Here is a 12,972-nt window from a genome sequence, read left to right on the forward strand (position 1 = left end):
TATCTGTCGTCTTGATAGAATTGGAAACTACAAGTTTTCATTTCTTTTCATTTGGTTATCCAAGTTTCACTTGGTGGACAGGTCGATTGAGTGAAAGGATCAAGGAAATTCTTCCGAAAGAAAATCACGAGCATTGTAAATCTTTCACAGAGGACAGATACGCGCAGAACCTCTGAATCTTCTATGGAATTTCACGAGACAATTTTCAAATCCTCTACAAATGAAAATGCACTACAAAAGCACTAAATTATTTAATGAATCTTTCCAAGAGAATTAAAAAATAATGAGAGAAGTTCACGAAAAAATTCTACAAAAGCTCCAAACCTCCTAGGAGAAGCTAAAACCAAGGAAGATACCAAAAATTTTACTTCCTTCAGAATAATCTTCAAAATCTTCCAAAAAAAAAAAAAAAAAAAAAGAAAAAAGAGAGAGAGAGAAAGAGAAACAACACCAAAGAAATCTCCGAAGTTCCAGCTTCTCCGCAAACACCATCGTTCAAACTGTTCTCCATTGCGACTTCACACCGGCAGGAGTGATCCTGATCCTGGTCGTCCTCCTCGTGAGCATGTAGCGTGCGGAACGAGGACGATGCATCCCGGTTAAAAGTCATGCTTTACACAGTGGCTGTGTTCCGCGGCTCTCTGGTGGGAGAAGTGATAGTCCTTACCGGGGTATAGCACAGCGGCACATTATGCGGCTATGGTGGAATCAGTCACTGGCGAGTTGTGGGTGGTGACTAGTCGGCGACCCATCCGTCCGAGTAGGAACGTGCTTCCGCGTTTTCGTTCCTTTCGTTTCGTTTCGTCTCAACCGGACCGAAAATCGCGATCAAAAACATCGATCCGTCGATCGATCGTCTCAAGCTACTCTCGAGCACGTGCCGTCGCGTTGCCTCGCTTCCTTCACCAGAGTATTCTCTTTCACCGTTATCTCGAATCGTTTCATGGTTTTTGGACGTCCGCACGACATATAATATACGTAAATATATAAACTAAACATTTCTTTTCAATTATGGAAGATTGTTCATCGATGGTGAAAGTGCGACGGTGAAGTTGTAATCGTGGCGGGATTAATTATGAGATAGGTTTGGACGGCTTGGATTTGAACTTTTGCAGCTTGATGGAGGTTTGGAGATTTCGTGAGTCGTTGGGTTGTCGGAGGTGCATTTGAATATGTGAGGATTCTTTCGTGGGAGACTTGTGCCTTGTTTGGGTTTGGCGGAGCTGAGGATTCCGATGCGATTGAGATTTGTATTTTGTGTGAAATATTCGCGAGTTAGTGCTGTTGATCGAGAAGATTCTTCGAACAGAGAAACGTACTCTCTTTGATGAACAAGACTTTTATTTATCTAAAAGTAAAGTGTAAAAATAAAACTTTGTTATTTACGTTTGGAATAAGATCGACCGAGAAGATTCTTTGAGTAAGATGGAAAAATATTTCCTTTGGTGAAGAAGGCTTTATTATTTGCATTTACTGGAAGAAGTAATATTACCCTGATTACTGGAACTAATCTCGCAAAGTGTTTAGTCGATTGTCATGTGACAAAGCTGGAGTTGAATTTCTGTTTCAAAAATCCAATTTATCGAGAAGAAGTCGAGCCAGGTCTCCACGTCGGTTCTAATGGAGCCAGGAACGAGAATCTTCGGTGAAACTTTGTCTGTAATAATGGATGTCATTCGAGGGTCAATGGTGTAGATTACTTGGCTCTCACGACGTTCGAGTGAAAATATTTTGTCTGCAAAATGACACCAAAGTTGCCAATATTGAACAATGTTCGTTCCATCGAGTTGTCTTTTATTCTCATCGAAGCTTCCTGTAATCGTACCAGAAATTGGATGTTTGCTGAACTTTAACTGAAAACTGGATCAATATTCTGAATATTCCAGTTAAAAATCCAAACTTTGCAGTTTCTATGTAAATTTTTACAGAAATCCATCTATTGTTAAAATATTCGTTGTTGAAATAGCAACTTTGGATTACGGTTTGCAAATAGATATCAAGTTACTAGAAAAGCTGAAGATTTGTGTGTATCTTGAAGAACAGAGGACATCCTTCACAAACACTCGAAATATGTATTGTTAAAAAATCATCGACTCGACATTTTATGGAAATGACTGTTTATCACTGAAATATCCATTGTGGAAGTGCAACACCGAATTAATATCCAAGTATAATTAATAATAATATAATTATTATTGCAAAAGTGGAGATTATAAATATTTTGAAAAATAGCTGAGGATTTCCAGCTCGAGGATTGAGTAAAATCCATCAAATATTCCAGATACTGTTATAGAGCTATGTACTCAACTTTTCACACAAGTAACTATCTCTTGTTAGAATATTTCTTATTAAGATACAGCAAAATCGGTAGATTTTAACAATCCTGAAGAATGAGACTTTTCGCAACAACATTGAGCAAAATAGTTACTGTATTATCGAAGAAATATTTATGACTGGAAGAAATTTAAGTTTGAAAAGTTGCTCAAAATTACAGAGAAGTGGAAGGCTCAGAGTAGCTTGAAAAACAGAACAAATAATAAGTTTGAAATATCCACGATAGTATTGCTGGAAAAGCTGGAATAAAGGTTGGAGGAGGCACGGATAATTCCTGCGCGCGTCACCCATAAATACCTGTTGGATCTCTGGAAAAAAATCACTGGGGATATCTACGAGCAACAGGCCTGGAATATCTGGCAGAGACAGGCCCGCCGCGTCGCTGTGAACCGGGTGTAAAGTATCAAAGATTCGTCGAGCATAGATCTCTGCTAGAACCAGATGACGAGAAGATAACCCTGGCCAAGGTGAACGAACGGTCTCCACTTTTCCCATTCGAATCTTCCAATCCAATACGAATTACACATCAATGGGATTGCCATAAAGATGATCATTAAATTCTCACCAATGAAACTGTTACAAAAATCATAAAATAAAAATTATTTTATCAAAAAGTAGAAAGGATTCTCTACTTTGAAAATTGAAGTGACCAATGAAATTCCTTTGAAAATCGTCGGATAAAATCACAAAAGAATTTTGTTCTTGGAAAAATCACTTGCTGCAAAAATCATAAAATAAAGTTACGAAAATTTGATACAGCAAGAAGCATTGGAAGATTCAGAGATGAAAGTGGTAAAAGTGGTAAAATAAAATTGCAATAACTCGACACAATAACTCGGTAAAGATATTTTCTTTTTGAGAAGCTTCTGTGAGAACCGTAAAACAAAACTATACAAAATAGATATAAGAAAAAGAATTTTTTCTTTGGAAAACTCGTCGATGGATCTTCTCCAATAAGTCGTGTAACTATAAAAACAAAATTAAGCGAAACTCCACATAGTAAGGAGGATATTTTTGAAGAACTATACAAAATAACGTGTGATGATTTTAGATTGCAAGAAGTTGGAAAGAATTATAATGAAAGAAGTTTGTAAGAAGATTGTCGATGAGACGGGCATGCGTTTCGAGTTGAAACTGAGAGTAGACTAGCTTTGGACTGTAAGAGAACAGTGGAAGATCCAGGTAATCCCTGTGGACACTTCCTGTGCAATCTATGGGCCATCTTGAGATTTCGCGATAACCGGAGGAATACATGGAGTAAAATTTCTTTTAAACTGACCACGTAGAATCTCGTACTGAGATTAGAGGTAGCAAGATGATGAACTGATTTAAGAATCTTTATGAACGATTTCAGTCTACTGTACGTGGTTGTGAGGTTCAACCGTGAAAACTGACTTTTCATAATTTGATCGAGGATTCAGGGATTTTGTCTTGAGGATTCCAACGCAACAGATGATTGAGAAATATAAGTAGGTTCTAGAACTTTATAAGCAAGATTATCGTTGATGTCAGATAGAAACTTTCGGTAAAAGCTCAACATAAATCCATGATTAATGAACACTCTATGAATAATCAAGAAATGAGTCTGATGTCTGTAATCTTTGTAGAAGCCGAAAGAAATATTTCAGAATTAACACGGTAACGCTAAATCTCTGGATAACAGAAAAATGTTGTAACTTCAGCATTCCCAAGACTCAGAATAATAATTACCAGTCAGCTTACATCTAATTCAACTTAAAGATCTTCGATCAACAAAAATTTACCACAGGAAGATTTCCAGCAAGTAATTCGACGCCAAAACAGCCACGGAAAAGTGTTTAATAATTAACGAAAATTTGTCACCAAAACCATATACTACGCCGCAGGAATTTAAAATAGCGAGAAAGTTTTATCACTGTTAAGACTGTGAAGAAATCTTTATTATTATTCAAAGACTTAGTGCTCGAAATGAATATTTAACAACTTCTACATGAACTAAACGAAATAGAATTTCTCTAACCAACACAATAAACTCTAAAGCCATGAAACACTGACGAATGAAATATCTTCGTTCAATAATTATACCGTTCAAAATGAATATTTAATATTTATCACACCAATTAAATGAACTGATATTCTGCTACTCAATACAGTAAACTCTAAAGGCATAAAATAGTGGTAAATTTAAAAAAACATGTTTATCGTCGTTCAATAACTCGGTGCTCAAGATGAATACTTAATATTCATAATACGAATTAAACGAACTAAATAATTCTGCTACTTTAATATAGTTCCAACTCTAAAAACTTAAAATAGTGGCAAGTTAAACCAATTTTTATCATCGTTTTATGTGGATATCTAATACGGAGGATGAATATCTAATACTCTTTATATGAACTAAATGAAGTAACATCTTCTGGGAGGTGTCCGGTACGAGTTTTCGGTGTTGATTACAGTGGCAAAAAGGCCGACAAAATAGAGTACCCTGGTGGTAGCGGTATGTATGGGGGCGGGACGGGTGGTGGCGGGTATGGGGTAGGTTTGGGCCCAGGAGCGGGTCCATCGCATTACATACCCTCCGCCACGTCCGTCGGCTACCAATTGCCGCCCCCGCCGCCTCCGCCGGCGTGTCCCAGCGCCGGAGGTCAGCTGCTCTCTTACGGGCCTAACCTGTCGCCCCATCATATGCAACAGACCCATGGAGACGCGCAACAGTCGAAAAGAAGGAGGTAACTTGTGTATTTCGATTTCGTTCTTACATTCCTTTGGGGCGCCGAATTTTAATTCTGCTACGATCCTCGAATTTTAATACTTGAGTCTCTATCATGTTAGCGACGAAAAGGATTTGTAGTGTTTTAAGAAAATGTTCCACGTAAAATTGAGACGAAGAAACGTTCGGGTGACGATTTTTTTTTCGGATTTTAATCGAATTTGAAATATTGTTTAATGTTAAGAAACAACATCGGGTCGGGAATGATGGAAAGAAGGTAGTTGAGTTAAGACGAGAAGGGCTTGAGAATGTTGAAGATTAGCTATCGAGCGGAAAACAAATTTTAACGCGTTTAATGTATTGTAGTTTGGCTTTTAACTCGTTTGTAATTAAAAGAGATCAGAGATATTCTTGATGGATACGTGGCTTGATTTTTTCGGACGAAATGAAGTTAATATTTTCAGTTACGTAGCTTAGTTCCTTAGGTATTTAGTATGTTTATTGTTAGAATTTTCGTTGAAGAAATAGGCTGTTTTTAAAAAAAAAAAGAAACCGCGCGGTTCGGTGTAATCGATATAGAATAGTTATAATTAGCACGAGAAGATGGCCAAGTGAATTCTTGACCCATATGCTTATGAAGCTGCCTTGGTCTGGTCTTCTCTTTGATTAAAAAGATGCGGCCTTACAAAAAGGAACGCTGCATCTTTCCTTTAAACAAAGAACTTGCATTGTGTTACAATATCATTATGTGAATCACTTCCACTATATACTTCAACTCATGATTTGCTTACTAACACTCTAATTTCCAACACTTTAATATGCCGTCTGTAGAAAGATTTAGAAAAATCAATCGAATACATAATCGCTAAATACCCTTGACTTTTTACGATTGAATTTTTCTTTTCTTATGGCGAAAAAAACGACGATTAATTATATCTTTGTAACAAGAAGAATAGGAATTCACAATTGTTATTAACGAGTTGTTTCACAGCAATGCAGTGTTATTAGAATAAAATAAAATAATATTTAAAAATATTCATGTAGCTATTGACCATTCGGCAGTATAATAAAATGAAGATTTTAGAACGAACAATTTTGAAACTAATTATATATTTTTTTATCCTCAAGATTTCTTGTATTTCTAATATCAGGAAAAAGAAATTACAAAATTCAAATAATATTACAACATATTAAGTCTCAACTTCGTAGGAACTTCTATTCCACTAATTCTATCGGAAATTCCAACAAGAAACGATTACATTCTCAGATCTCTTAACAACTCATTCCTTTTTCTATCTGTTTAGTTTATCTCTCCTCAAATCGTTCTCGATAGAAAACACGTGGTCAAGTCAGTACCAGGACATGAATTCTAAATTGTAAATGACTATTCTGCATGTTTAACGAAGGAAATAAAGTAAAGAAGGAGGGAAAAAAAATGAGATCCGAAAGGACAAGAGAGACTGGCAAAAGAATTCCAAGCTATGCTGCGTCGTGTTCGATCTAGTTTCACGTTGAAATCGTGACCGTTGTTCTCGCAATTGCTTATTGAAATTGAGAGAGGCAAGCGTGTGTTAGCGGTCATGGATTCGCTATTCCCTTAAATCAATAGCCCACGGGGGATACTTCTGCGGTTACCGTTCGGGAATTTCTTCTATCAGACCATTACCGTGTCGATTTATGCCAGATAGATCGGACAATGAGGATTATCGCGAAAGTAATCCGGATTTCTAACTGAACCACTTCGGGGATTACTCTACTCTGTGTCCTTTCAGCGAATTTTTACCGTTTCTAGTTGGAAGTATTATCAGCTTTCTTTCTTTTGTTTTTTTTTTTTTTTTTTTGGTGGGAGAGGGGGGATTTTTATATTTACATTATGATGGAAATCCGGACAAAAGTTAGAGAGATATTGGAAAAACGAGACAAGTCTTATTGTTAGCGAAGGAAAGTTTAGTTTTATCTTTTTCTGTTCTATGAATTCTTCTAGAGGATTCAAATAGTTTCAAGTTTTGTCATTTTTCTTCCTTCCTTTTGTTATATTCTTATAAAAAATTTAGTGGAAATTTGGAGAAAAAATTAGAAGAGTATTGTAAGCAAGTATTATGTAAAAAAAGGAAAAAGGAGGTGGAGTTTTGGTAAAGGAAATATTAATTTTCTTCTCTGTTATATGTTAGTTCATTTGCAGAATTTCGTTGGTCTCTATATTTCATTTTTATCGAGTCATCTAAACGATTAACAAATCCAACATTAAAATCGAATTATTTAAATCGACAAAAATCATTAACCATCTCTAAAACATCTATGTGCTATCGAAACTATACGACTTTGCTATCTAAAACTTCCGAAACTCCTCAGTTTGATCCCCCTAATCCACAACTTGATCGTTGATACTTTCGCAAACCTATTAAAGGGAGTTAAATATGATGAATGCCTCGTATTTGATTGCAATCGTTTCCTCAAACTTTGAACAATCAAACGCTCGAGTAAAATTAAAATTCTGCCTGTTATCTCTGAAATTAATCAAATCTCGGTTAATGTTTTAAGAAAGTATTAAATCTACAAATCGATCTATTTTGATGATGTAACAGGAAATTCGAAATCGTGGAAAGAACGACGTAAGATAAGAGGACAGAATCATAAGAGACGATTGAAAGGAGTGCCTTAATTGGCCAAGTGAACTTTGATACGGACGACGATCATCGAAATAGCATCGTCGAATGCCGAGTTTCTACATGAGAATTATCACGTACCGTGTTATCAGTGACAAAACAGTCCCGTCGTATTGGTAATAATTTCGCGTGGTTTGACGATTGGTAGCTACTACTGTTGTTTTTGAATCGAGATAGTTGGATTATCGGCGAAATCCGCGTAAAAACAGCGTGGACCGTCGTAAAATCGCTTTACCGTCATCACGTGGACGGAAACACGAATATCATAGAATAGATAGCGAATTTGAAAACGTATTTACAGTGCACTAATACCACGTTACTCTGGTATTTTTATTCTTCTCTTCTTTTATTTCATTTTTTTCTCGTCTTGTTTTTAACAAGAATTTCTTATTTAACATGTTTACTGTGACTGTGGTCATCGGTTATGATTACGTCGGTTACTAAATTTTTTTTAGAACGATTGAAACGAAATAAATTTCATGGACTAAGAAATTTTCAGCGATGTGACTGACTTATATACTATTGTGGGAAAAATGTACAGATAGAATATAATATTTTGCAGGAACTAATCAACATTAAAAGATTAGGAAGCACTGTACTATTTGTCAAGTGTGTTATTCGAATAAATTTCCGAGAAAGGAAATTTCAAAGGCTAAGAATATGAACTGATAACTTTTAAAGCGGTTCTAATCGCTTTGGTACCTTTTTCGTATCTTTAATGCTTGCGACACTTAAATTCAGCTATTCAAATTCTCTAAACAAATGATAAACTTCTCTGCTCTGTATAGAAATTTTTCTTTACATTATCACAATTTTTATAATTCTTATTGTTTCATATTTCTCCTCGTATTTACCATGCTTATCTATTTTTTTTTTTAATTAATCCACTCTTTAAAGTTTTCTTAATATTTTCCAAATCTTCTCTTATTTCTATACCGTAATAAAAAATCATAAAAAGTAACATTACTCAAACGAACACAATTAAATTTTTTCCAATGTGATTTTCAACCTACAACATGTCGAACATTATACTTGTAGATGGTATGTAAACTGTTTATTACAAGATCGGCAAATTTTTACAATGATATCCAAAACACGTCGGTTGGACGGATTATAAATAATGTCACGTTTTGGCGGAAGTAAATTGCTTCATTATTGTACAATGTCTTGTGTAACCAACGGCAGAGTTCATTATATATACAAAAGGACTAAAAAACGAATGTGCGTATGCGTACGACTTCCTCATACTTCGGCCCCCCAATACCTCCGGAGTTATACTGTTTATTGCGTGACTGTTTTTCAATCAACGCGATGTCGTTTCTACGAAATCTCTTCCCCGTTTAATTTCCGTTTGATCAAAACGAAAGCACAGAATTTTAGACGGCACAAATAGTACATAAAATTAATTTACCAAATTAATGATCGAAATTAATTATTGGAATGAATGAGACTATGTAATTGAATAAATGAAATTAATTTATGAAATTATGTAACTTAATAAATGGAATTAATTTATGAAATTCATTGTAATACGTAATTGATTAAATGCAATTAATTTCATCCAATACAGAAGACTAAAAAAGGTGAAATGGAAAAAGGAACAGACAAAAGAAACGAAGATGAATAAGAAACATCAGGCAACATTTTAGTCTCAAAATATTTCGCAAGAATACTAATGTGTTAATTTATTAAAATTGCAAGAAATTTAATAAAATTACAAATTTACCCCTAATCTCGTTCCTCTTCCTAAATTAATTTCATTTATTCGAAATCACCTTGGAAAGAGGAAACTGAGAAAAAAGAAGAGATAAACGAAGAACACAAAATACGAAAGAGGAACATCGGATAACCCGTTTCGCTTTCCAGCTATTGCTATTTTCTGTCTTCACACGTCGACAACAGGGGTATAAAGATCCCTTTGTTGGAAACGAAAAGAGACCCTGAACGGCGGTAGCCGAGCACTGGCATTTCTACGATCGCGTAAAAACTCGATCTATCGAAAGGGCAGTCGTTGCCGGTGGTAGAGCCGTGAAAGGGGCTTTTTTTTCCCTGCCACCACCGTTGCCACCTCCGCGATCCTCCACGCGGTTTTTCCATCGTCTGGCCATTATCCTCGCCGGTTTATTCTCACTTTCGTCGAATCCGACCGAGTCACGCTCCATCGACTTCTTCCTCCTCCTCCTCCTCCTTTTCTTCTTCTTCTTCCTGTTCCTCGTCTTTTTCGTCAACTACTGTTCCTGGACATTCTTACGGTTAGCCGCGTCACGAACGAATCTTCTCGTAGCCTTGATGATGTATCAGTCGGGGATCTGGCTAGTTTTTACGAGATCATCGTTGTCTCGACCATCTCAAAGAGATGGCACGAGAAGTGATTTGATTTTCCATGGATTGCGATTCGTTTCTGTTTCTACGTTTCGTTCTTCTTCTTCTTCTTCTTCTTCTTCTTTCTTTTCTGTGTGCTGTTCTTTTATAATTCTTTAATGAGCATTCTAATCTGTTAACTGGGTCGTTTCTTAGGCTAAGCTAAATCATACTGTGCTAGGCTGACACTTATTTGATATACTAAAATAGAAATAAACAACAAGATAGAAACTAGAGTCTTGCGTGGGTCTAAAAATAATTTTTAACTATCTTCTAAACCTAAAATAAATAAAATTTGATGTGAGCTATTGATATAAGAAAAAGAGAATAGCAATATGTTGATATGTTAGATTACCATATGTTGATGTATGAAATATTAGTCGTTAAGCAAATTCCAGCATTTCATATATTTATAATTTACCTTGAATACTCAGATAGTATACCTTCATTTATGACATGTTAGGACGATGTGATATTAATTACCAATACCTACCAAGGATAAAGATAACACTCAAAAGGATAAATCAACATTATACAAAAAGAAGAAAAATAGTTACTTATATACGTTCTGGTATACTTTTATACTAACAGATATTACTTTTCTACTTATAATACATTTGTATGCCATTTATTACCTAAGCTTATAATGAGCGAAAGCCTAACGCAAGAATAATAATGGAAAGAAAATATTAGCCGTTAAGCGTGATAAAAGATCAGAAAGGATTACAAAAGAAGACATTTAAGAAAAGGAAACCATTTAACATTTTTTCATAAACTCTTACCTTTTAAATAATGCATCAATAAATACATTAATCATCATTCTAATAAATAAACCTGCACTTTTCAACGAATGCAGCTTCGCTTTCGACTGAAGAATTAAATCTAAAATAAATTGGATCTTATGCGAGAATTTAATAGTTAGATTGAACCATTAAAATAAATTTTCTTCGGTTGGTACGATATTTGTAGAACAATGATTCTTTATTGAGATTTTAATTCGCGTATGTTAGATGCAGGAATTATTCGTCTGTAATACGTTAATTTTGCTGAACGATCATGGCTCGTATGAAGATGCGTGTCGATACACGTTGTATGACATAAATATGCATTACGCGGTGCGTTTAGCGAGCGTTACTAATAAGCAGTTAATTATGAACGAAAATAATAAGCACGGCCGCCTCAATCTTGAAACACACTTTTCTCGTCGTCTGTTCATCCGGTTCAACGACTCCTCGAGAGAAAAGCGTCTATTGTAAATTAGGTGATATATCGAACGATCTGTTACTATCATATTAATTAGATAAAGTTTTTATTTAGGATTTTGTATACAATTATGAAAGATAAAGGTAGATTTCTTTAAATTTAACATTTTTTTAATTTCAACATTCGTAGGAAATTTAAACGTAAAACATCTACCTGATGTTATAACACGGAAAAATATAAAAAATATTCATTATGAGTATATAACAAATTTGTATTTAGATTCAATTTCTTTGATTGCGTTCATAAAAATATGAATATACAGAAATAGTCCATCGATAAGAGCAATGAATAAATATTACGCGTATAAATAAATAATGTATATATAAATAAACGTACCAAATTTTTTAATGAAATTCAAAGTTCATTTTAAAAAAGATACAGCAAGTTTATTCAATCAAAATGTATTTCGCCGTTGCTTTCTATTATAACTTTGAGCCATCTATCAGGTAAGTGATGAATTCCATGGTGGAAACATGCTGCGTCTTTAGGCAAGATCCAATCGTCAAGTGATTTTTGTGTCTGATCTTTTAATTGAAAGTGGGTATCGGTCAAGGCGCGTTGCATGCGACAATTAGTAATCCGAAGGAGTAATGTTTAGCGAATAAGCTGACTGCTGCAAGACGCGCGGAGCAAGACTCATTATGACGTTTTTCATCGTAGAAGCAATGTGTGGTCCGTCATCACGCAGTAATTTCACAGAACGTCCTCCTTTTTTGGTACTAATTTGTCATGAGGTGGTATCGACAAAATCCACAATTATTTAGTTGCTAACCCAATAGATGGGTCAAAGTCATAAAAAGCAGCGATACTTTGATTGAACAGTTTGCGGTATTTTTCTTTTAAACAGACTTTGAATTTCATTGAAAAGATTGAATTATTCATTTGTATATTTGTAGATGTGTGCTGCCGATGGTGAAAAATTTCTAAATGTAGAATAAAAGTACATATATAAAATATATATGTAAGATATAGAAATTGAAAATAGATTAAGAGATTACTAAAGTTTATAATGTACCAGTATGAAATTTTCTGTTATCCGTCATTATAGTATACCGTCCTAAAAACAGCAGGGCCGAGGCGAAGAATTCCCCGTGGTTAGGATGTTACGTAACGTAATGATCTGGTAATCGGCCGCGTGAATTCGCGAACGGCCACAAATCTCTACTACGTGACGAATTCCGCGAGCACCGGGTTTTGTTTGGTCGACGCGTACCACGTTAAGCTGGTTGGCATTAGGCGGACAGCTCGTGGCTACCATCGGAACAGCTTGTGTTTCCTGCATCGTATTTAAGAGGAATCCACCGATAACACTATCCAGCACAGATTCTTCTCGTTGAATTTTTATCGTTCTCTGATAATCCTCCTTCAAGGCTTGTTCGCGTAAATATGTTCCATTTTACTCTTTAGTAAACTTGTTTACATTATTCGAATAATAGCGATTATTTATCGTTTGAATTTATCTTTAAGGACCATGTTGTTGAAAAGTTTCTTATGAAGAGAGAAATACGGAAGAGTCTTACGATTAAGAGTTTTATTCTTGTATCAAACTCTTCCTCCAAGCAATACGAATCTTCTTATACGTTAAAAGGAGAACGAGACTGGAATATAAAAATTCAAAGACCATAACGTAGTTAAGAAAGCTAGTTACATAGATAGCGA

The 12,972-nt window shown here is 35.2% G+C and overlaps 1 protein-coding gene across 8 annotated transcripts in view; it reads left to right on the forward strand.

The window, feature by feature from the left end:
- Tgo (Aryl hydrocarbon receptor nuclear translocator homolog tgo) overlaps positions 1-12,972 on the forward strand; it is a 47,091-nt gene that overhangs the window by 3,188 nt on the left and 30,931 nt on the right. For 2 of the 8 annotated variants that reach the window (XM_072015941.1, XM_072015942.1), the window contains exon 1: positions 4,134-5,042. The exons of 4 other annotated variants lie outside the window; for them this stretch is intronic. In XM_072015941.1, the coding sequence (XP_071872042.1) occupies positions 4,813-5,042 (230 nt within the window). In that variant the 5' untranslated portion in view covers positions 4,134-4,812. Of the gene's footprint in view, positions 1-4,133; positions 5,043-12,972 lie in introns of those variants that run through there. 2 more of the 8 variants (XM_072015940.1, XM_072015943.1) reach the window with 1 other exon arrangement.

Source organism: Bombus fervidus, chromosome 13 (assembly GCF_041682495.2).
Source record: "Bombus fervidus isolate BK054 chromosome 13, iyBomFerv1, whole genome shotgun sequence".
In the NCBI taxonomy this organism is placed as follows: Eukaryota; Metazoa; Arthropoda; class Insecta; order Hymenoptera; family Apidae; genus Bombus; species Bombus fervidus.